Source organism: Vipera berus, assembly GCF_964194415.1.
Source record: "Vipera berus genome assembly, chromosome: Z".
Lineage (NCBI taxonomy): Eukaryota > Metazoa > Chordata > Lepidosauria > Squamata > Viperidae > Vipera > Vipera berus.
The window spans coordinates 133107960-133131465 of record NC_138205.1 but is presented as its reverse complement, the minus strand read 5'-3'; the positions used below and the strand labels follow the sequence as shown (position 1 = coordinate 133131465).

The 23506-nt window shown below is 49.6% G+C and overlaps 3 protein-coding genes and 1 long non-coding RNA gene across 4 annotated transcripts in view; 1 reads left to right on the top strand and 3 right to left on the bottom strand.

The window, feature by feature from the left end:
- Positions 1-23506, top strand: part of LOC308678092 — a 400336-nt gene that overhangs the window by 231210 nt on the left and 145620 nt on the right. The gene's annotated exons all lie outside the window — the stretch shown is intronic.
- Positions 7259-9598, bottom strand: LOC308677829 (GTPase IMAP family member 5-like; the record flags this gene model as incomplete). Its single annotated transcript, XM_081344526.1, has 3 exons — positions 7259-7419; positions 7937-8554; positions 9478-9598. The coding sequence occupies 2 exons, from the start codon at positions 9596-9598 to the stop codon at positions 7950-7952; spliced, it is 726 nt and encodes a 241-aa protein (XP_081200652.1). The 3' UTR covers positions 7259-7419; positions 7937-7949.
- LOC308677828 (GTPase IMAP family member 3-like) lies at positions 9875-10876 on the bottom strand (the record flags this gene model as incomplete). Its single annotated transcript, XM_081344525.1, has 1 exon — positions 9875-10876. One exon carries the CDS (start codon positions 10874-10876, stop codon positions 9875-9877), a length of 1002 nt encoding a protein of 333 aa, XP_081200651.1.
- Positions 12117-17318, bottom strand: LOC308677827 (neoverrucotoxin subunit beta-like; the record flags this gene model as incomplete). Its single annotated transcript, XM_081344524.1, has 3 exons — positions 12117-12137; positions 13126-16280; positions 17222-17318. 3 exons carry the CDS (start codon positions 17316-17318, stop codon positions 12117-12119), a joined length of 3273 nt encoding a protein of 1090 aa, XP_081200650.1.

Sequence of the window (23506 nt, the reverse complement as noted above, 5' to 3'; positions counted from 1 at the left end):
GGATAGGAGATAGGATAGGATATAGGATAGGATAGAAAATACAGAATAGAATAGAATAGAATAGAATAGAATAGAATAGAATAGAATAGAATAGAATAGAATAGAATAGAATGCAATGCTATATAGGATAGGATAGGATAGGATAGGATAGGATAGGATAGGATAGGATAGGATAGGATAGGATAGGATAGGATAGGATAGGAAAAATAGGATAGAGGATAGGATAGAGGACAGGAAAGATAGGATAGGATAGGAAAGATAGGATATAGAATAGGATAGGATATAGGATAGGATAGGAGATATATAGGATATGAGATAGGATAGGGTATAGGATAGGACACAGGACAGGATAGGATAGCAAAGATAGGATATAGAATAGGATAGGCTATAGGCTATGAGATATAGGATATGATATAGGATATGAGATATATAGGATAGGAGATAGGATAGGATAGGAGATAGGATAGGATATAGGATAGGATAGAAAATACGGAATAGAATAGAATAGAATAGAATAGAATAGAATAGAATAGAATAGAATAGAATAGAATAGAATAGAATAGAATAGAATAGAAAATATGGAATGGAATTAATAGAATAGAATAAAATTAGAATAGAATAGAATATGGAAAGAGTAGAATAGAATAGAATAGAAAATATGGAATGGAATAGAATGGAATGGAATAGAATAGAATAGAATAGAATAGAATAGAATAGAATAGAATAGGAATAGAATGCTAGATAGGATAGGATAGGATAGGATAGGATAGGATAGGAGATAGGATAGGAGATATGAGATAGGATAGGAGACAGGATAGGATAGGAAAGATAGGATATAGAATAGGATAGGCTACAGGCTATGAGATATGATATAGGATATGATATAGGATAGGGTATAGGATAGGACACAGGACAGGATAGGATAGGAAAGATAGGATAGGTCTAGGATAGGATAGGTTAGGATAGCATAGGATAGAGCTGGAACAGACCAGGGAACAGGCTATTTCTCTGAAAGGCTCCGGCTGAACTGGCAGCTTTCCCTTTCCCTTCCAACTTTCCCTTTCGGAGCTCCCCGCTCAGGAGAGGGAAGGGCAGGTGCTCCAGCCCACCTGGGAGGAAGCTGATTGGGGAGAAACCTCAGGGTCTCTCAGGAAGCGGAGAGGATGCGAGAGGAAAGACCTCGCTCGATCACAATGGAGCTGGAAGGGCCCTCGGAGGTCCTCTAGTCCAGCCCCCTGCTCGAGCAGGAGACCCTTAGAGAACAAGAGTTGGAAGGGGCCTCTGAAGTCATCTAGTCCAGCCCCCTGCTCAAGTGGGAGACCCTTACAGGATAACAGAGTTGGAAGGGTCCTCGGAGGTCCTCTAGTCCAATCCCCTGCTCAGGGAGGAGACCCTTGACCATTTCAGGCAAATGGCTGTCCCGTCTCTTCTTTAAAAACCTCCAGGGTTGGAGCATCCGCAACTTCTGGTGGCAAGCTGTTCCGCTGGTTGTTCTCACTGCTTAGGAAGCGTGAAAGACCCCTGCCCTTTTAGAGGTGCTTCTCCTCCAGGGCTGGCTGGGGCATGCTGGGAGTTGAAGTCCACAAGTCCCACAGTTGCCGGCTTTGGACACCCCCGATATAGAACAACGAGGAACCGAGAGAGGCATTTGCTCCCCTCTGGTTGGGAAGTCGTTTATGGAAAACATTTTCTGCTTCTCTTATTGCAAAGGGCTTAAATGGTTTCTCTGGATCTTTCTTAGATTTCAGAAAGAAGCATTAAAATACGATCATAAATCTCTTTTCTCCTTCTCTTTCTTCCCCTTATTCTCTCATTCACATCTTCTCTCATTCTTTCTCTCATTCTTTCTTTCTCGTTTCTCTCTCTTCTCATTCTCTGCCTTTTTCCTCATTCTCTCCTAATTCCGTCATTCTTCCTCTCTTTCGTCTCACTTTCTTTCCCGTATTTATTCTATTTTTCTTCTCATTTTCTCTCGTTCTTTCACCCTCATTCTTTCTCATTCTTTCCCTTTCTCTCTTCTCATTCTCACTCTTTCTCCTTCTCTTTCCCTTATTCTCTTTTCTTTCATTCTTTCTCTCACCCTCATTCTTTTTCTTTCCCTCATCATTCTTTCTCTTTCTCATTCCCTCATTCTGTCTCATTTCATTCTCTTTCCTTTTCTCTTCTAATTCTACCATTCTTTCTCATTCTCTCTATTCTAATTCTTTCTCCTTCTTTTTCTCTCCTCATTCTCTTTCTCCTTCCGTCCCTTTCTCCTTCCCTGTCATTCTTCCATTCTCTTTAATACCCGCTTCTTTCCCTTTCTTCTAGAAAATTGTCTCTCTCTGTCGTTCTCTCAATCTATTTCTCCTCCTCTCCCTCTCTCCTCCTTCTCTCCCCCTGAGACTGTGTCCTTCTTTCTCTTTCTTCTAATTCTTTCTTTCCCTTCTTCTTTTTCTTCTCAATTCTCTCATTCTTCCTCTGACCCTCATTCTTTCCCTTTCTCCCTTTTCATTCTGTTTGGAAAGTGGCTCAAGATCCACAAACAAACGAACAAACTCACTTGGAATTCCAGCAACAAAGTTTTGTTGAAAAAGAAGCACTTGCAAAGGCTTGGGGAGCTGAAACACACTGTAGGAGTCCGGCCACACCTTAAAGCTCTGTTTGACACATTTTTACATCGTACCCCCATGCAGATTCCCCTCTCCCCTTGCCCACTCAACGCCCCTTCCCCACTCCTCCAATAACTACTCCAGACCGCCTCAAACCACTATCCCTCCCATGTTCCAGGAAGCCCCTTTCTGCACATCCTATCTATTGCCATCTAATTTTCTATGAACAAAGCTCAATTCTTATAATCATACCCAGGGCTTTTTTTCTCATAGAAGGCTCAGAATGGCGTTCCGGCACCTTTTTTGGATGGAACCTTGTAGGGTAGGCAAGGCGGTTTGTATGACATGTGTGAGTTCCGGCACCTTTTTCTTTTACAAAAAAAGCACTGATCATACCTATATTTGTTTGCGGTTCTACCTTTGCTAGCTTAAGCTCTAAACCTTATCCTGTTTTTGTGTTTCCTCTGCTTGCGGTTTCAGTTAGCTAGCAAGTTCTACTTTTTCTTATTTGCATGTAATTAACTTGTCTGAATTTCTGACTTTCCGGTGGCTTCCTCTCTCTACCTCTGGACTCATTAGAAATTTCTGAATAATAATCTACACCTTTCCATTCTCTTCTCATTCTCTCCCTTTCTTTCTTTATCCTCATTCTCTCTTCTAATTCTGTGTCCTTCTCTTTCTATTCTAATTCTTTCTCTCATTTTCTTTCTCCTTCTGTCACTTTCATACGTTCTCCTTTCCCTCTTCTAGAAAATTGTCATTCTTTCTCTCTCCATTTCTCATCCTCTCCCTCTTTTCATTCTCTCCCCTTAGTTGTTACTTTCGTCTCATTCTTTCCCTTATTCTCATTCTTCCTTTTCATTCTCTTCTCATTCTCCCTCTCTTCTAATTCTGTCACTCTCTCTTCTAATTCTCTTTCTCATTCTTTCTCCTTCTGTCATTCTTTCATCCTCATACGCTCCTTTCCCTCTTCTAGAAAATTGTCTGTCATTCTTTCTTTCAATCTATTCTCATCCTCTCCCAATTCTGTCATCCTTTCTCTATTTCTGTCACTTTGTCATTTTTTCCGCTGTCTTCTCTCCACACACACAAACACACAAAGAGCGAGAGAGCGAGAGACCGAGCGAGCTCTATTTCTCCTCAAAAAGATTATCTTAGTTAAGAACTGCTTCAGTTCATCGTTTACGCTGGAATTTTTTTCTCCCCGTGGAACGTAAGCAAAACCTCGTGTTTGTCCAATACATGGTAAATACCCAAAAGATAAAAAAAGACACGATTGTTTTAGGGACGAAATCATGAGGAGAAATCCTGAGGTAAACGAACTGAACGCCAAAGGGCAGCCAGGGGGAAAAAAAAGGCGGGAAAACTCCCCCTCCCCCCTCCACACCCAGAACGACCAATCGCAGCGCAGAGTGCCTCAGGCAGAAGCGCCGGTCCTCTCCAGCCATTCAGCTGTAGGTGGGCGTGGCCTGGCTCCCCCTGACGACCTTTCCCTGAAGCGGCTGCTGAACTGAAGGAGCTTCACAGAGTTGGGGGGGAGGTTGGGGCGTCCCCTCCCCTCGTGGGTCGCAGCGCCCCCACCTCCCCAGTAGGTTCTCCCCCCTCCCTATTCTGAACCCTATTCTGCAACTGGGCCTTCTGCTGGGCAAGGCTGTGGGGCCTAGTGGTTGCCCATTGGGTGATTGTCTGGAGTCTGGAGCTTTTCATTCTTTTCTCTCTTTTTTTTTTAAAGCTGTATTCCTATTTTGAGGGTAAAGCCCCTCGGAGCCATTCTGGAGTCAGGGAGAGAAGGGAAACGAAGGAGAGAAGGAAAAGAGGGAGGGAAGGAGATGGAGGAAGGAAGGAAAGAAAGATGGACGGATGGGGGAAGGGAGGAAGACAAGGGAGAGAAGAAGGATGGGTGGATGGGAGGAAGCAATAAAAGAAAGTTGGATGGAGGAAGGAAGACAAGAACGGAAGTAGAAAGGAAGCCGAGGGAGGCAGGGAAGGAAAGAGATGGATTCCTTCCTTCTCTGCCTCCCTCGTCTTCCTTCTTTGCCTCTCGTTTTCCTTCCTTCTCTCCCTCTTGTCTTCCTTCCTTCCTCCTCTGCCTGTCTTCCTTCTTTGCCTCTCGTTTTCCTTCCTTCTCTCCCTCTTGTCTTCCTTCCTTCCTTCTCTGCCTCTGTCTTCCTTCTTTGCCTCCCCTTTCCTTCCTTCTCTCTCGTCTGCCTTCCCCCATCCCTTTCCTTCCCTGCCTCTCTCTTCCTTCTCTCCTTCCATATATTAATAAATAGGGATAAATCCATCCTACATTTGTCAGGGGAAACGGAAAGCGATTCAGCAGAGGAAGTGCCGCCGAAGAAATCAAAACTGGTAAATTTGCTCCTTTTTTCCCCGACAGTTTGTAACGTTTTATTAAGATTATAGAATAAAATGCAAAAATACAAAAGCAAACAGGAGGAGCCGGTGGGGAGGGGAAAGGGGAGGGGGAGAAGGGGAAAAGAAAAAAAAAGGCCTTAACCTCCGAGTTCCACTGTTATAGTAGGAAGGAAGGATTAACGTTGAACCTCAACTTTTTCACTTTTCCATAATATTATAAACCGGCCATTTTTATAAAAATGAATGAATCTAACCGGGAAAGGCCAAACCTCCCCACCCTCAGCCCCCCCTTTTTTTAAAAGTCCTCGAGTTTTCGACACCTTGCTAAGCACTGTCCTAAAAGTGGTACAATCTGTGAAAAGGTCGAAAAGCCCTGTTCTAGTCCAGCCCCCTGCTTAAGCCGGAGAGCCTTAAAGAATCACAGAGGGGAAGGGACCTCAGAGGTCTTCTAGTCCAACTCTCTGCTCAAGCCAGAGACGCTTAGAGAATCACGGAGCTGGAAGGGACCTCAGAGGTCTTCTAGTCCAACCCCCTGCTCAAGCAGGAGAGCCTTAAAGAATCACAGAGGGGAAGGGACCTCAGAGGTCTTCTAGTCCAACTCTCTGCTCAAGCCAGAGACGCTTAGAGAATCACATAGCTGGAAGGGAACTTAGAGGTCATCTAGTCCAACCCCCTGCTCAAGCAGGAGACCCTTACAGAATCACAGAGCTGGAAGGGAGCTCGGAGGTCTTCTAGTCCAACCCCCTGCTCAAGAGCCTCTATTGCACCACCGTGAGCCCTGATGTGGCAGAGTGGCTAGAATGCACGTTTGCAGGCTGACTCTGCCCACAGCCAGGCGTTCGATCCTGACCATCTCAAGGTTGACTCAGCCTTCCGCCCTTCCGAACTCGGTCAAATGAGGACCCAGATTGTGGGGGAGCAATCCGCTGACTCTGCAAACTGTAAAGCACTGGGAAGTGGCATATAAGTCTAAGGGCTCCTGCTGTTGCTAAGGGAGGTGGAAGGTATGAGCCTGGGGTGAGGGTGAGAATCCGATTAAAAACATTGGATGCTTTTGCTCTGACAGTATAAGAGGCGGCCTTTTTCTTTACATTGTTTGCTCTGAATGGAATGAAGCTGCGGGGACCATATGTATAAATTCGATAAGAATGGCCCGCAAGATAACAGAAGTGAAGCTTGCGTTTTCTTTGGGGGGCTATTTAGAAAATGTGATTAATGACGTATAATTAGGGGAGGGAGTTGGGTATGATACGATAGGTTTGGGAGAGGAGAATTCAGATTCTGGCATCCATGCACGAGTGCCGATGCTCCGTTCTCATTATTCTAGACTTTTTAGAAAAATAATGCCTGAATGTTGTTTGAACTGTCTCATTAATCGGAACCATGATGTTACGGGGACCTGGTGTGGAAGGAAAAAAACCAGCGGGAACCTCTTGGGGAGCAGGTGGGGGGATGGGTAGCATAGGTGGGGGGTCCTGCAGTGTCCTTGGGGTCAGTCCCAAGTACAAATGACCACAGGGCTGCTGCAGAGACTGCAATTTCAGGACCGGGTCATAAGTTTAACTTTTTTTTAAAAGATGGGGTCCACCGTAATGTAAAACAGCTGATAACACCGGGGTCTCCAACCCCCGGTCCGTGCACTTGCACTGGTCCACAGCATGCCGGCAAGTGGGCCGCACAAATAAGCAAAGCACACGAAGCCAACACACACACACACACACACACACACACACGATCCACAGAAAAACCTCTCTCCACAGAACTGGTCCCTGGTTTCCGAACGTTTGGGGGCCTCTCTGCTAAGACAACCGTCCTGCATCAAGATCTCCCTGTTGCTTCCCGTCCTCCATTCCAGGGGTGTCAAACTCGCAATGTCGCGGGATGTGCCCATTGCCAGTTTCGGCATGACGCATCCGGCCGTTTGACACCCCAGCTCTATCCGCATCTCTCCCTAAGGACAAAGAGGGCCATTAATCACAGTGTGGGGAAATGGATAGGTGGTGGGGGTATGGGGTGTGTCTGTGTGTGTGCGTTTCTCATCCAGACTGATCCTTAGCTTGTTTTTGCCTCTTAGGTTTCTGGCCGCACTTAGTCTGTTTCCAGATCAGGATACAAGAGGGAGGAGGAGGGGGGGAGGAGGAAGAAGAATAATGGGGGTCCTCGGTGGACCTCTGAGCTTCGTGATTTTCTTGCAAACGTTGCATGGCCCAAAGTAGGTAACATCATCAGGCTAGTGAGGAGTGCTGTTTCTGGCAGCCCCCCTAAATATTGGAAGGCTGCTACCGTGTCTCCCCCCCCCCCGAGTCCTTCTTTTCTCTAGACTGGCCAAACCCCAATTCCTGCCCCCGTTCTTCCGATGTTTTAGCCTCCAGGCCACTAATCCTCTTTGTTGTTCTTCAGCTCCCAAAACGCCAGACGTGGCCTCCTCTGTTATCCGGCGTGGCCTCCACATCCGTGTCTACCTGGAAGACTGGAAAGGAAACACGGGACGGACATGGGTCCCGAATCCCAGAGGCCTCGGCATGTCCAGTGGGACAGGGAGCCAGCTGCCACCCCGTTCGTGTCCAGAAACCGCAGCCCTGGTCCCTGACCCCATTCAAGGCATCGCCCAGAAGCTGCTCTGAAGCTAACCGGGGTGGGGTGGGGTGGCTGAGGTGCTCAGAAGAGACCCAGGAAGGGAAGCAAGGAGGGGGGGCAGCGTGGGAAAGGACAGGAGGAGAAGCAGGTAGAGGGATAAAAGGGGACGTAGTGCTCGGGGAACCCCTTTCTTGAGGGGGGGCATTGCATGCTCTCCACCCATTAGCCTCCCTCCTCCCCCGACTGCCTGTCCTAACATGAGGGCATCAGCTGTCCCACCCACCCATTGGGGTCTCCCAGAGAAGAGGGACCCTTTGCTCTCTTGTAAACCGGCAGAAAGAGCACCGCCGTCGCCCAGTTCCACTCTGCCATTTGATTCTGCTCTCTTGACACGCTCATCCCGTCCGTACCTTGGGCCCCTCATTAAAGCCGGATGATGTAGCTTCCACCCTGGTTCTTCGAAACGACTCTCTGCACCGTCTCCATCAGCTCCGTGACCTGCCTCTCCCGCTCGGCTCCCGTGGCCTTGTTGTTGAAGCCACAGAAGTGGTTCCCGTAATGCCAGATCAGGTCCCGCAGATTGCGGTTGTCGGAATTTCGGACGTACTCCTGCAGGGATTTCCCTCTCAAATCCTCCTCAGAGGTGAAGAGGATGATCATGTGCCTGGTGGACCCAGCCCCAAAGATTTCCGTGACCCGCTTTGCAGCTGCCACATCTTCGGCAGTGAAGCACCACACCTGGGTCACAAAGATCAGGGCGTGGGGGCCTGGCCGGGAGAGTTCGACGCAAGCCCTGATCTCGCGTTGCACAGTCTCACTGTCGGGTTCAGAATCAAAAATGTCGGGGGTGTCGACCACGGAGATCTTCCTGTCATGCCAGCTTCCTTGACCCCTTTGGCACCTCAGGGTGGTGGCCTTTGCCCCCAAGATGGAATCGAACACCCTCCGGCCGAGGATGCTGTTGCCCGTGGCGCTCTTCCCGCCTCCAGTCTTCCCCACCAGGATCAGCCGGAGTTCGGCGTCCTCCCCTGCGAGTTTGGAAGACAATGTTGCAAAAAGGAATCCAGACATTTCTCAGAACATGTCGGAGTGTCATTGAGCAGGCTGGAAATGGGGACCACTTTGGAAAAGAGTCAGCCCTGCCCTGCAGTGCTTCAGGAATGTTTTCACGGGAATCTCCCAGCGTTGGTGCAATGGGCTGCTCAGCCATGCAGATTCCCATCCCATCCCAACCCCATTCCATTCGGTGGTGAGCCATCGTGCTGCAGTGGTTAATATGCAGCATTGCAGGCTAATTCTGTCAACAGCCAAGAGTTCGATCCTGACCTTCTCAAGGCTGACTCAGCCTTCTGTCCTTTCCACATCGGTCAAATGAGGACCCAGATTGCAGGGGAGCAATCCGCTGACTCTGCAAACTGCTTAGAGAGATCTGTAAAGCACTGGGAAGTGGCATATAAATCTAAGGGCTGTTGCAATTGCTCAGGGAGGTGGAAGGTATGAGCCTGGGTGTGTTTGTTTGTGTGTGTGTGTGTGTGTGTGTGTGTGTGTGTGAGAATCCGATTAAGGCCAGAGGGAAACCTTCACGGGGACCTGGTGTGGAAGGAGAAAGATCAGCGGGAACCTGTTGGGGACCCGGTGGTGGGACAGGTAGAATAGGTGGGGGGTCCTGCAGTGTCCTTGGGGTCAGTCCCAAGTACAAATGACCATAGGGCTGTTTCAGGGACTGCAATTTCAGGATCAGGTCATAAGTAACCTTTTGGGGGGTTGTCCACCATTACCCTAACCCCCCGCAAATATTGGAATGATGGTATCGTGTCCCCCCGAGTCCTTCTTTTCTCTAGACTGGCCAAACCCCAATTCCTGCCCCCGTTCTTCCGATGTTTTAGCCTCCAGGCCCCTAATCTTTGTTGCTCCTCCCCCCCAAAACTCCAGACGTGGCCTCCTCACTTACCTCGTGTGGCCTGATCCGTGGCTGCCTGGAAGAGTGGAAAGGAAACACGGGTCAGACAGGGGTTTCGACTTCCAGGGGTCTCGGCGTGTCCAGTGGGGCAGGGAGCCAGCTGCCACCCCATTCATGCCCAGAAACCGCAGCATGATCCCCCACCCTATTCAAGGCTTCGCCTAGAAGCTGCTCTGGAGCTAACTGGGGGGGGGGGCTGAGGTGCTTAGAAGGGACCCAGGAAGGGAAGAAAAGAGGGGGGCACAGAGAGAAGGAGGGAAGGGACGGGGGGTGGGGGGAAGCCGGTACAGGAAAAAAAGGGGAACTGGAGCTGGCGGACCCCCTTTCTTGAGGGGGCCATTGCATGCTCTCCACCCATTAGCCTCCCTCCTCCCCCCGATTGCCTGTCCTAACATGAGGGTCTCTGCTGTCCCACCCATCCGTTGGGGTCTCCCAGAGAGGAGGGACCCCTTGCTCTCGTATGAACGGAGCAGCTCCACCAGATGCCCAAAAAGAGCACTGCCCTCGCCCAGTTCCACGCTGCCATTTGATTCCGCTCTATGACCCGCTGATCCCGTACCATAGGCAAGTCGTACAGCTGGTTGACGTAGTGTCTCCCCCTGTTGTCCAAAACGACTCTCTGCACCATCGCCATCAGCTCCGAGACCTGCCTCTCCTGCTCGGCTCCCGTGGCCTTGTTGTTGAAGCCACAGTAGCGGTTCCTACATCCCTGGATCAGCTCCGGCAGATTGTGGTTGTCAGACTTGTGGATGTACTGATGCAGGGCTTGCCCTCTCAATTCATCCAGGCAGGTGAAGAGGACGATCATGTGCCTGGCCGACTCGACCCCAAAGATATCCCAGACCCGCTTTGCAGCTCTCACATCTTCAGCAGTGAAGCATCCCACCTGGGTCACAAAGATCAGGGCGTGGGGGCCAGGCCGGGAGAGTGCGATGCAAGCCCCAATCTCACGTTGTACAGTCTCATTGTGGTTTTTAAAATCGAAAATGTTGGGTGTGTCGACCACAGAGACCTTCCTGTCCTTCCAGCTTCCCTGACCCCTTTGGCACTTCAGGGTGGTGGTCTTCAGTTCCAGGATGGACTCGAACACCGGGCGGCCAAGAATGCTGTTGCCCGTGGCGCTCTTCCCGCGTCCGGCCTTCCCCAGCAGGATCAGCCGGAGTTCGGCGTCCTCCCCTGCGAGTTTGGAAGACAATGTTGCAAAAAAGGAATCCAGACGTTTTCTCACAACATGTCGGGGTGCTATTGAGCAGGCTGGAAATGGGGAGCACTTTGGAAGGGTCACCTCTGCCTTGCAGTGCTTCAGGGATGTTTTCACAGGAATCTCCCAGAGTTGCTGCAATGGGCTGCTCAGCCGTGCAGATTCCCATCCCACCCCACCCCCTTCCATTCCATTCTGTGGTGAGCCATCCTGGTGCACTGGTTAATATGAAGCATTGCAGGCTAATTCTGTCAACAGCCAAGAGTTCGATCCTGACCGTCTCAAGGTTGACTCAGCCTTCCATCCTTCCGAGGGCGGTAAGTGAGGACCCACAATGGTTGGGGGCAACAGGCTGTCTCTGTAAACCACTTAGATAGAGCTGTAAAACACCGTGAAGCGGTATAGAAGTCTGGATAAGTCTAAGGGCTAGTGGTGTTGCTCAGGAAGGTATCAGCCTAGGGGTGTGTGTGTGAGAATCCGATTAAAGTCAGAGGGAAACCATTACGGGGACCTGATGTGGAAGGAGAAAGAGCAGCAGGAACATGTTTGGGGACCAGATGGTGGGATGGGTAGAATAGGTGCGGGGTCCTGCAGTGTCCTTGGGGTCAGTCATAAGTACAAATGACCATTTAGGGACTGCAATTTCAGGATCGGGTCATAAGTAACTTTTTTTGGGGGGGTGTCCACCATAATGTAAAACAGCTGTTAAGACAGGGGCCCCCAACCCCACGGTCCATGGACCGGCAGGAGAAGAAGCAACGGACGGAAAACTAATCGAGAAGAGAAGCACCTTGGAATTAAGGAGGAATTTCCTGACTAATTGTTCTGTCCGCTGTTAATTGGCAGGACGAGTTGCCTTCAGAAGTTGTGGGCGCTCCGTCACTGGAGGTTTCCAAGAAAAGATTGGACAACTGTTTGTTCTGTGATGATATAGGATCTTCTGCCACAGGCAGAAGGTCCCTTCTGACACTTAGGTCCTCTGCTCTTCCGAACGCGCACAAAGGCCTCCGAACTTCCATCGGTAAAAAAAAAAAAAAAAAAAAGACAGCTGGTGCTGGAAGATTTACCCTGACAAAACTCCCATATTCTTGTCCCTATTAGAAAACACGCGGACAGACCTTTTTTTTCCTCGGAAAAGCCTTTTGGCTGAACTTCTGGGCATGCCTGATAAAATGTTGCAACTGAAAACCTCAAGCCGATTGGGAAACTCAAGTTAGCCAAGTCGCCAAAAACTCCTTGCCCTCCCAAAAGAGAAACTGGACCACTGAAAAATCGCTTCGGACAAGAAAGGGAGCATCGGACAACCATGAAAGCGCAAAAGAAGAAACCAGCAAACCCACAGCCCTGGGGCAGAAAAAGCATATAAAAACCACAACTCAGGACTTGGGAGACCAGCTTGCAAGGCAGGAAGGCCGAAGTCACGTCTCTCTCACTTTTCGGCTTTTCCCAGCTGGAAACGAACCGGGAAATTCTTCTGACACCGGGAAGAGGGTCCAAAGATTCCTCCTTTCCCCCCCCCCTCTCTTGCCCAGCCTTTCCATGCCATTTCCTCCCTCAGAAGCTCTCGTTCTAAAAAACTCTCCGGGAGGACGTGTGAACGTTGCATCGAAGCTTCTTAGCCCAAAGTGGCAGAAGAAGGTTTACAAGACGTTGAAAGAAGGAATCTTACCCCAATCATAACATCGTCCAAATTGTGTCTGCGCCGCTCCTTGACGACGAGCCTGGTGGGGAAGAAAAACGGGGTGTGTGTGAAAAGGAGGCTGGGGACTCTCGAGTTGGCAGGGATTCTGGGGGTGTCTCGAGTAACCCAGATTTCAAGTGGGGGAGAAGAGGCGGAGATTCCCCAAACTGCAGGAGGTCAGGTTATTTCCTCCTCCTCCTCTTCCCCCTCCCCCATTGTCCTACTCTACCCACTCTTGAATACATAGCGGAAAGAGTTTAATATTGCATGGAATACAGTATAGGATTTTTTGCCTCCCATCCTTGGTCTCCTTCTCCTGGAGACCCCCCCTGCCTCCTCCTATTTGCAGCCTGCTTTCCTCCTGGCCCTCCCCCAGACATTCTCCACGGCCCGGCCTATCTGCCGAGCCCCCCCCCTTTCTCCCGGCCCTTGGAATGAAGGAGAAACTTCCTGACAATTAACCAGTGGAACAGCTGGCCACCAGAAATCATGGGTGCTCCATCACTGGAGGTTTTTAAGAACAGACTGGACAGTCACCTATCCGAGATGGTATAGGTTCTCCTGCTTGAGCAGGGGGCTGGACTAGAAGATCTCCAAGGTCCCTTCCAGCCCTATTATATTCTAATTCCTCCTCCTCCTTCCCTCCTCTTCTTCCCCTCCTCCTCCTCTTCCCAATCCTCCTCCTCCTCCTCACCTTTTCAGGCCTCCAAGAAGGACAGATGCAAGTGACTGCCTCGCTCCATTGACTGAGCCCTACTTGAGTCACAGCAGCGCATCGGAATTGGTACTGGAGATTTAGGTGGACATCTTCCACGGCAAATTGAACCTTGGGGCCTTCGGTATGGAGACTTTTCCAATTTTTCTCTCCTGCGATCCGATATTCCACCTGGTACCTGGAGACTGAAGGCTTCCCTACGGAAACTGGATCAATACTGATCTGGAAACTCTTTGGCTGGACTGGTTCAACCTTAAGAGAGGGAGGTCTTCTAAGAGCAGCTTCCAGCTCATGACGTTCCTTCAGTATCTCCATGATGGAGGCTAAACTTTTCCTTTCCAGCCTCTTTAATGACTCAAAGAAATCCTTCATGCTCTCTGTGCTCATTTTCCAGAACATTTCAGCAGCCCCATTACGGCTTCCTCCATTTTCTTGGTGAGCAAAAAGAGCTGAATGGTTGAATCTGAAGTGCAGAGGGGTTCCCGACTGAGCACACGGCAGGTCAACCTCCTTGAGGGCCTCCAGGACAGGTGGTGTCCCCCCATCTGAAAAGGTGATCAGGAGTTGGACGTTATCCTTCACGTTTTTCCCCAACATGGACAGAATGGAATCAAAGACACATTTCTGGGCGTGAGCTGAAGGGGCAAGGAAGGCCTGGGCCACCAAGCAGATGGCATCAACATGGTCAATGCCCCCTGGGGTGGAGAAAAGCTCTCGGAGATGCTCCTCAACCAGCTTGTCTTGCTCTGCGTCTCTTGTGCCTCCAAATCCCGGAGTGTCGATTATTGTGAGAGAATAGGGGATCCGGAAACCCTTCCGATGATTCACCATGTAGGCTGTGACTTCAGACGTCCTGCTTCCAGCTTCGCTTCTCTGGGTGGTTTCATGAGTGAGTTTGAATCGGAAATTATCTTCCCACTGGACACCCAGGATATAATTGATCATCCCGTTGATCAGAGTGGTTTTCCCATACCCTGTTGCTCCCATCACCAGGATCACTTTGTTGGGCACTTCCAAGTTCTCCTCTCCAAGCTGGTAGAGGAGAGAGGAGGTGGAGGCATCTGAGGGGACTTTCTTCAGAGGAAGGGCAAACATGAATGGTTGTCTCTCCTCCACTAGGGAGCTTTCCTGAAGGAACTGGTGGGCTACATTGTCTGCATCTTCTTCCTCCAGTGATGTGGAGATCTCCACCTCCTCACTGGGGACACTCAGAGCTTCATGATCACAAACAGCAGACACCCGTATTCTATACGCTGTTTGCTGCTTCAGACCTTCAATAGGGTAAACCTCTATTTTTCTCCCAGTCCTTTTTTCAGTCCACTGGTCCTTCCCAACTCCAGCCTCCACCGTTCTGTACTCCACCTTGTACTCCTTGACCACAACTCCCGAGGCAACGATGCTAGGACTCATCCAGGCCACAGAGATGACAGAAGATGCCGCAGTGACCTTTCTTAATTTCTCAGGCGGGCTGGTGGGAAGGGTCTTTATAGGTGGGCTCAGGTCACTGGTTTTACTAAGGCCCAGCTTGCAACCAACAGCGTACTTGAACTGGTACTCTGTGTTTGGAGGCAGATCTTTCAGCAGGAACATCTCCCCGACATCCTCTGTCCTCACGGTCTTCCAGTTTTTCCCCCCTGAAATCTTGTAATCTACCAGGTAGCTGGAGATTGTACCCTTTCCATATTCAGCGGGCTGAAACCTCAGGTGAATGCTGTCGTGTCTCAGTTCACTGATCAGGAAAGGGAGAGGTTTTGAGGGCAACTCAAAATTCTTGCTGACCAGCTCTCCGTCTTCATAAAGGTATGTTGAGGCTCCTGGAGTCTCCTCATCTGGGAGTGAGGCCACGACAAAGTGGACCTTCTTATTCGATTGGTTGATACTGAAAAAGTCTTGAATGGATTTGGCAGCTTGACGAGTGTTCTGGGTCCTCTCCTTGTTCTCAAACCAGGCCTTGCCTTTCTTCACGCCAGGAGTGGACCTTGTGGACTTAGCTGATCCTGGCAAGAATTGCTCCTGAAGCCAGTCCTGTAAGCTAAGGAGAAATGGCTCCTTTTTGTACAAAGAGGTGAAAATAAAGGCGACCACGTATACATTCTGGGGGTCCAGTACTATTTCCTCCAGCTTGCTCCGAGATGAGATAACTTGCACTTCACTTAGAATAGTGAGGTAAGATTTGACAAAGTTAATTTCTCTTTTCTTGGTGTCCAGAAATTCATAGAGTCTTTGACTGTTAAAGGGTGACTGGTTGATGGACATCAATATGTCCACAAGGGTCGCTTCCTTCTGCCCTCCACCCCGGATGGAAGGCAACATTCTGGCCAGCTGTTTCTGGAAAGTCTGCCTGTGTTGCTTGCACAAGTCATTGAACTGCTTGATCTTCCTCTTGATGTCAGGGAAGGTGTCACAAATGGGATCCTTGGCTAGATCATTGCTTTCCATCTGGAGTTCGTTGAGTTCCTCCAAGATCCTTTCAGTATCAAAGATCAATGCTAGGCTGATCTCACGGACCATCTTAGCTGCTTTGGGATCCAGCTTGGCCAGTGGGTAGAGCCAGACCCACACAGGAATAGCCTTCTCCCCATCTTTCCCTAACTGTTTTGGCAGAGTCTCATAAATTGTCATGGCATCTTGGAAGGTCACTGGATTTTTCTCCAGAGAAAAGTCTCCATGGAACGTGCAACTGAACTTCAGAGCATTCTCTTTCTCCTCCTCGTTTAGCTTCATATCTGCTTGTCCTGTGACGGATATAATCTTCTTGATTGTAACGTGGAGGTCTCCTTCTACATTTTTTACCATCTCCGTTGAAGAAACCTCTCGGTCAAACACGAAGAACGCATGGGCTCCGTAGAGGATGGCGGTGACCACGTGGGTGGCTGTGCCATGCACAAAAACCTCTGGGTGGGAGATATTCTGGATTCCCAGGTGGCTCATGGTCAGCTGTTCATAGTTGGTGGTGGTTTTGTACTGAACGGTGACTCTGGCCTGTTGCTTGGACTTCTTGGTGTCGTGAAGATATTTGGCCGATCCTCTCACATCAATCAGCCCCCCCAGGAAGCTGCCCTTGAGGGATCCTGAGATGTCCAGGGCAGAGGCCTTGTCATCAATAGTGTCAGATGCAATGATTTTAGTTGCTGTATTGGGCTGAGGCCTGGTGGTCAGGTCCTTCTGCAGAGAGCTGTAGTCCCAAAGGGTCATGCCTGCATGGAAGAGTTGAAAACAGGGACATGAACTGAACAGTCTTCCAGAACACCTGCAGCTGGATAGAGGAGCCCCAGAGTGTTGGGACAGTGGAGTCATAATTTCCCTCATTTGCTCTGTCCGACCATCACCAGAGAATCCTCATGCTTGTTTTGCCAAATACCACTATCTCCAAAAGCTTTCGACTGAGTAGAGAGGAATGGGAACTGCTATGCACCTATAGCAGGGGTCCCCAGCCTTGGGGGGGGCACAGCCCACTAGTGGGCTATGGGGGGTTTACAACTGGGCTGCAGAGACAGCTGGCGAGCGTGCGCGCCTCCTCATTTGGATGGGGAGCAGACAAGTACCCTCACGGGTGCTCCCTTCAAAGCAAGCGGCAGGGGCGCGTGCACGCTTCTCGTGCAAGTGGAACACACATGCTGGCTGGCCATTTGTGCGGAACAATCCCTCCCCTGCCCCACTGGTCCGCAAAGCCAGAAACGTTGGGGGAACTCTGACCTATGGATTTCAAGGCAGATCTCCAACTCCCTGGGAGAAAGCTCGGTTTTTTATCAGGGGTTCAGAGGCCTCTTCTCTGTTCAGGCCCGCGCCACCCCCACCCACCCCGCTCCACGGGAAAAAGCAGCAACACCACAACTTGAGAATTACATCCTTCACTTCAGGCCTCTGGGATCACAGCTCCATTTTTTTAGCCATTTTCCAAAGCATTTCACTGGTTTGGGAACCTACCCGGTGGTTGGTAGTCGAGGACAGCCCTGCTGTGTGCCCGGCCAAGGGATGGATACGCCTTCCCAGCTAGAAGGTCCTACTTAGCTAGCTGTTACCAGCAGGTCATGTGCCCAGGAGCTCCACTCTGTCGCTGGGCTGAGCCTGTGCATCTATGGCAGTGCCCATCTCCCTCCCTCCCAAGACTCATCGGCCTCTCTCCTCCAGCTCCTACCGGGGATGAGGGCATCCTTGCGGCAGTCGTACAGCATCCCCAGCTGCAAGGGGCGGCCCAGGCCTGGGGTCTCGATGGCATCGTCCGTCTGGGCCATGATCGGCTCTCGCGGGTCGCTGACTCTTCTGCTGTCCTGCAAGAGAGAAGAACCATCCATAGGAGGCCACGACTGACTGGTGTCTTAATGTTGTGCTACGGTCACTTCATACCCCTTCCTGAAGCCCCTTCCCCAGGTTTGTCCCCCGCTCTCCAACATCAGAAAGCCATTTCATGAAAGGGCCATTGGATACGCTGCCCAAAAACCACCCCTGTAAAGACTTTGGGGAAGGGGATTCCTGTCTGCTCAATGACTATGTTCTTTTGTTCTAAGTAAAAGGTGCCTGATTCCTGTTACAGTTAAAAGTATTGAGCAGTAAAGCACATGGTGACTGTGCTCATCAGGTCCCCCAAACCTTATTGTTTTCCTTGCATATATACTCTTGTGCTTTTGCTTTGGGATCTGCCATTCTGCTGGGGGTAGGAGGAATATTTGCTTTCAGTTGGGATAACTTTCGCTTTCTACTTTTCCTCTCTCACGTTTGCCACCTTGAGAAAGGAATGTGCCTCGCTTATCAGGGAGACGGTTATGGAGAAATGAAACTGGAGAAGATGCGTACCAACTGTGCCAGTTACCCGCACATCGTGCCACCTGTGGATTGGCTAGATTCCAAATGAACATTATGATTTTGGTGGAAGGAGGAATATTGCTAGTCTAACTATATCGTTTAAGCGGGATTTTCCTCAGACCCTGCCTTTTTCTAATAAAAGTTTCCTTTTGAGACAATGCCTGTTTCAAGAGTCCTGCTTTCTTGTGTGGTTAGCTGAGGTGGGTCCTTACATTGCTCCTTGTTTGATCTGTGGTGCAAAATGGAAACAGAATTTCTGACAAAATGGAGTCAGGACCGCTGACACAAACTTGTGGTTTTATGTCCACAAATACATTCACAGTAAACAAGAGAGGCAAACAAGAGCATTGCCAGGTAAATCAACACAGCAGGAACTTCATGAGGTGGAACTCGGAGAGCACACAGCAGTGGTCCCAACATTTTGGGCAGCAGGGACCGGTTTTGCGGAAGACAAATTTTCCATGGACAGGGGGAGGATGGTGTCACACCCTGCCTAGATCCCACATACGCACAGATGAAGCTTTGCTCACTTGCACGGACCAATTCTTAACAGGCCGTGAACCGGTAGCAGTCTACAGCCCGGTGGTTGTGGACCCTTGGCATACAGGGTGAGGGAAACAGTTAAAGGGAAAAGGATGTTTTAAAAATATACAGGATGAGTGCACTAAAACTAAAGAATAAACTGTGAATTTCGGCCCGAACCACAACATGCCCACATATGATAGTATGTCGGATGTTCAGGAAACCTGACCAGACGAGGACAGAGATAATATCTTCCGGTTAGGCGCTTCTGATAGATTGTGACCTCTGCGGGTCTTTCCAATGGCATCAAAGGGGAAGGGAAATGGGGCATCGCGATAGGATATATAAAAATGACTGCTCAACGTGGCTCGCGTGTTGTCTGCTGCTTCAGAACTTCCTGCGTGAAGTCCTGACTCGGATCCATCGCGCTTTGCAAACTGCTCATTTTCTTTGCTTTGCTAGCAATAAATTTCGTTTTCTTTGCAACCCAATTAGAGGATTTAATTTGTTTTTAAATTCATGCGCAACAAGGGCACACAGGGTAAAAAGGCAAGAAACATGGAAACGCCCCCTTTTCATTCAAGGCAACCAATCCCAGCTCAGACTGCCTTTCTTTGATCAATCAGCGGTAATCGTGTGTTGTTACTCTTTCCACGACTCCCACTGTGGTGAGTGGGAGAGTTAAGTGAGAAAGGTAAGTGAGCCTTGCCCCATTTGACAACTTTCTCACCACAGTCACTAAGTGAATCACTGCAGTTCTTCAGTTAGTCATGCCGTTGTGAAGCAAGTAGGGTTTCCCCCATTGATTTTGCTTGTCGGAAGGTCGGAAAAGGGGATTGTGTGACTCCGGAACACTTTACGACCGTCGTAAAAACGAGTCGGTTGTCCAGCCTTCAAACATAAATCACAAGACCATGGGAAAGCTAAGCGGTCCTCAGTCACTTGTTGTCATTCATACCGTAACTTCGAATGGTCACTAACCGAGAACTCCTGGTACTATTCCTTTATCAGTATCCTTGTCGTTCCTGTCTTATTCCTTTAGGTCAGAGGTACCCAACTTGTGGGCTGCAGCCGGGTGGCGCGCATGTGGGAGCACCCCCCTCCCTTGCATTAGTGCTGCAGCCGTGGGGTGCAAAAAGAGGCACTGTGCCTTGGATGCAAAAACAGGCTCCTGCCATGCCAAGGGGTGTGAAAATGGGCCACCGCTGCACCGCGGGGCACAAAAAATAGGCCACTGCCATTGCTGCATGGTGAAAAAATGGATGCCACCAGGCCGTGGGGGATGGAAACGGGGCAGTGCCACACTGTGGGGCGCAAAAACGCCTGCAAACTTCCTCTTTTTCCCCATCCCGGAAGGGGTCCCTCAGGGCTGGGGCTTCAGCCACACCCCCCACCACCCCAATTTGCTCAAGGGAGGCTTTCACGGAAGCGGGAAGGAGAGTGCAGCACCAACTCCCTACCATTCTCTCTCTCACACACACACACAAAACAGAAACACAGAGAGAGAGAGAGAGAGAGAGAGAGACAGAAACGGGGGAGGGCGAACCCTGGAGGCAGGGGATCACTGGAAATGTTCCTGGGGGAGGACGTGGGAGGGGAGGGAGATGGGACTGAGAGTCCTAAGGGTCGGGGGGGGGGCTTTAAAGCAAGGTGTCCCTTCCCTACTCTCTGGTTCTTAGCTCTCCCCTCCTCTGGCTGCCTGGACTGGGGCTCGTCAGAAACGTCAGAAAAGTAGCCAGACCCCCTCCCCAAATTCTCAGGAATACCCCCCCTCTGAACAACACAGGGGCTTTTGAGTCACCCTTGTTGCTGAGTCCCCTGCTCTTCCCTCCCCCTCCCTCCTCCGTTTCCGATTGCTAAGGAGGAAGACGGGATCCTGGAACATCCCAGCTGACCCACCCACCCAGTCCATCAGAATACAGCGGGACAGGACCCCAGAGGTCTTCTAGTCCAGCCCCCCCCTCGCTCAAGCAGGAGACCCTTACAGAATCACAAGAGGACGGAGCTGGAAGGGACCTTGGAGGTCATCTAGTCCACCCCTGCTCAAGCAAGAGACCCTGATGGAATAACAGATTCGGATGGGACCTTGGAAGTCATCTAGTCCAGCCCCCTGCTCAAGCAGGAGACCCTTACCGAACGACAGAGCTGAAAGGGACCTCAGAGGTCTTCTAGTCCAGCCCCCTGCTCAAGCCGGAGACCCTTGACCATTTCAGACAAGTGACTGTCCAGTCGCTTCTGAGAAGCCTCCAGGGTTGGAGCACCCACAACCTCTGGTGGCAAGCAGTTCCACTGGCTAATTGTCCCCACCGTTAGGACCTTCTCCTGAATTCCACATTGCTTCTCTCCTTGATTAGATTCCATCCGTTGCTGCTTCTCCTGCTTTCTGGGGCTTTGGAGAATAGTTGAACCCCTTCCTCTTCTTTGGGGCAGCCCCCCCAAATATTGGAATGCTGCTATCATATCCCCCCCCCCGTCCTCCTTTCCTCTCGACTAACGGAACCCAATCCCTGCAAGAGCTTTGGTCTGCTCCCCCGCCCTTCCAGACGAGGGACCCCTTGTAGTCACGTCAAAGGAGTCGGCCCTTGACCCCCTTCCCACCAGATGCCCAGGAAGACCCCCACCCCCACCCCCCTCACCCAGTTCCTCTCTGTCACCACAGCAATGCCAACTTGGGGGGGGGGTCTTGGCGCTTTGGAGCGGGGGGGGGAGGTGTCTCTCACCTAGTGGAAGGGATCCGGTGGATCCACTGCTCTCCGTGGCTGCTGCTCTGCCGGATCTCCCCGTCCTTCTGATTGCAGGCGGAGATTTCGATGGGGGGGGGGAGAGTCCGGAGATTGCGCAACCCTTGAAAGCGGCCAACAACTCTTGGCTGCAAAAGGGAGTTTCGCTTTCCTTGCTTTGAAAAGGCTTGGGGGGGGGGAGGGCAACGCTGACTCTCCACCCTTTGAGGCCTGCTTGCTTCAATGGTGCTCCAAGTTGGGGTCCTGGGGGAGAATAGAATAGAATAGAATAGAATAGAATAGAATAGAATAGAATAGAATAGAATAGAATAGAATAGAATAGAATAGAATAGAATAGAATAGAATGCTATAAAGGATAGGATAGGATATAGGATAGGAAAAATAGGATATAGGATAGGATAGAGGATAGGAGATATGAGATAGGATAGGAGATAGGATAGAAGACAGGATAGGACAGGACAGGAAAGATAGGATATAGGAAAGGATAGGATATAGGATAGGATGGGATAGGAGATATATAGGATAAGAGATAGAATAGGATAGGAGATAGGATAGGATAGAAAATATGGAATGGAATGGAATGGAATGGAATAGAATAGAATGCTATATAGGATAGGATAGGAAAGATAGGATATAGGATAGGATAGGGGATAGGAGATAGGATAGGAGATAGGATAAGATAGAAAAGATAGGATAAGATAGGAAAGATAGGATATAGAATAGGATAGGAGATAGGATAGGAGATAGGATAGGTTATAGGATAGGAGACAGGACAGGACAGGATAGGAAAGATAGGATATAGAATAGGATATGCTACAGGCTATGAGATATGATATAGGATATGATATAGGATAGGGGATAGGATAGGATATAGGATAGGATAGGAGATATATAGGATAGGAGATAGGATAGGATAGGAGATAGAATAGAAGATAGGATAGGATATAGGATAGGATAGAAAATATGGAATAGAATAGAATAGAATAGAATAGAATAGAATAGAATAGAATAGAATAGAATAGAATAGAATAGAATAGAATAGAATAGAATGCTATATAGGATAGGATAGGAAAGATAGGATTGTTGTTGTTGTTGTTAGCTGCGAAGTCGTGTCCGACCCATCGCGACCCTATGGACAACATTCCTCCAGGCCTTCCTGTCCTCTACCATCTTCTGGAGTCCATTTAAGCTCGCGCCTACTGCTTCAGTGACTCCATCCAGCCACCTCATTCTCTGTCGTCCCCTTCTTCTATTGCCTTCAATCTTTCCCAGCATTAGGCTCTTCTCCAATGAGTCCTTCCTTCTCATTAGGTGGCCAAAGTATTTGAGTTTTAGCTTCAGGATCTGGCCTTCTAAAGAGCAGTCAGGATTGATCTCCTCTAGGACTGACCGGTTTGATCGCCTTGAAGTCCAAGGGACTCGCAGGAGTCTTCTCCAGCACCATAGTTCAAAGGCCTCAATTCTTTGGCGCTCAGCCTTTCTTATGGTCAAACTTTCACTGCCATACATTGCAACTGGGAAGACCATAGCCTTGACTATACGCACTTTTGTTGACAGGGTGATGTCTCTGCTTTTTAGTGTGCTGTCTAGATTTGCCATGGCTTTCCTCCCCAGGAGCAAGCGTCTTTTAATTTCTTGGCTGCAGTCCCCATCTGCAGTGATCTTGGAGCCCAGGAAAATAAAATCTGTCACTACCTCCATTTCTTCCCCATCTATTTGCCAGGAATTGAGAGGGCCAGATGCCATGATCTTGGTTTTCTTAATGTTAAGTTTCAACCCAAGTTTTGCACTCTCCTTCTTCACTCGCAACAAGAGGCTCTTTAGTTCTTCTTCACTTTCTGCCATAAGATAGGATATAGGATAGGATAGGAGATAGGAGACAGGATAGGATAGAAAAGATAGCACAGGATAGGAAAGATAGGATATAGGATAGGATAGAGGATAGGATAGGAGATATATAGGATATGATATAAGATAGGGGATAGGATAGGACACAGGACAGGATAGGATAGAATAGGAAAGATAGGATAGGTCTAGGATAGGATAGGTTAGGATAGCATAGGATAGAGCTGGAACAGACCAGGGAACAGGCTATTTCTCCGAAAGGCTCCGGCTGAACTGGCAGCTTTCCCTTTCCCTTCCAACTTTCCCTTTCGGAGCTCCCCGCTCAGGAGGGGGAAGGGCAGGTGCTCCAGCCCACCTGGGAGGAAGCCGATTGGGGAGAAACCTCAGGGTCTCTCAGGAAGCAGAGAGGATGCAGGAAGACCTCGCTCGATCAGAATGGAGCTGGAAGGGCCCTCGGAGGTCCTCTAGTCCAACCCCTGCTCGAGCGGGAGACCCTTACAGAATAACAGAGT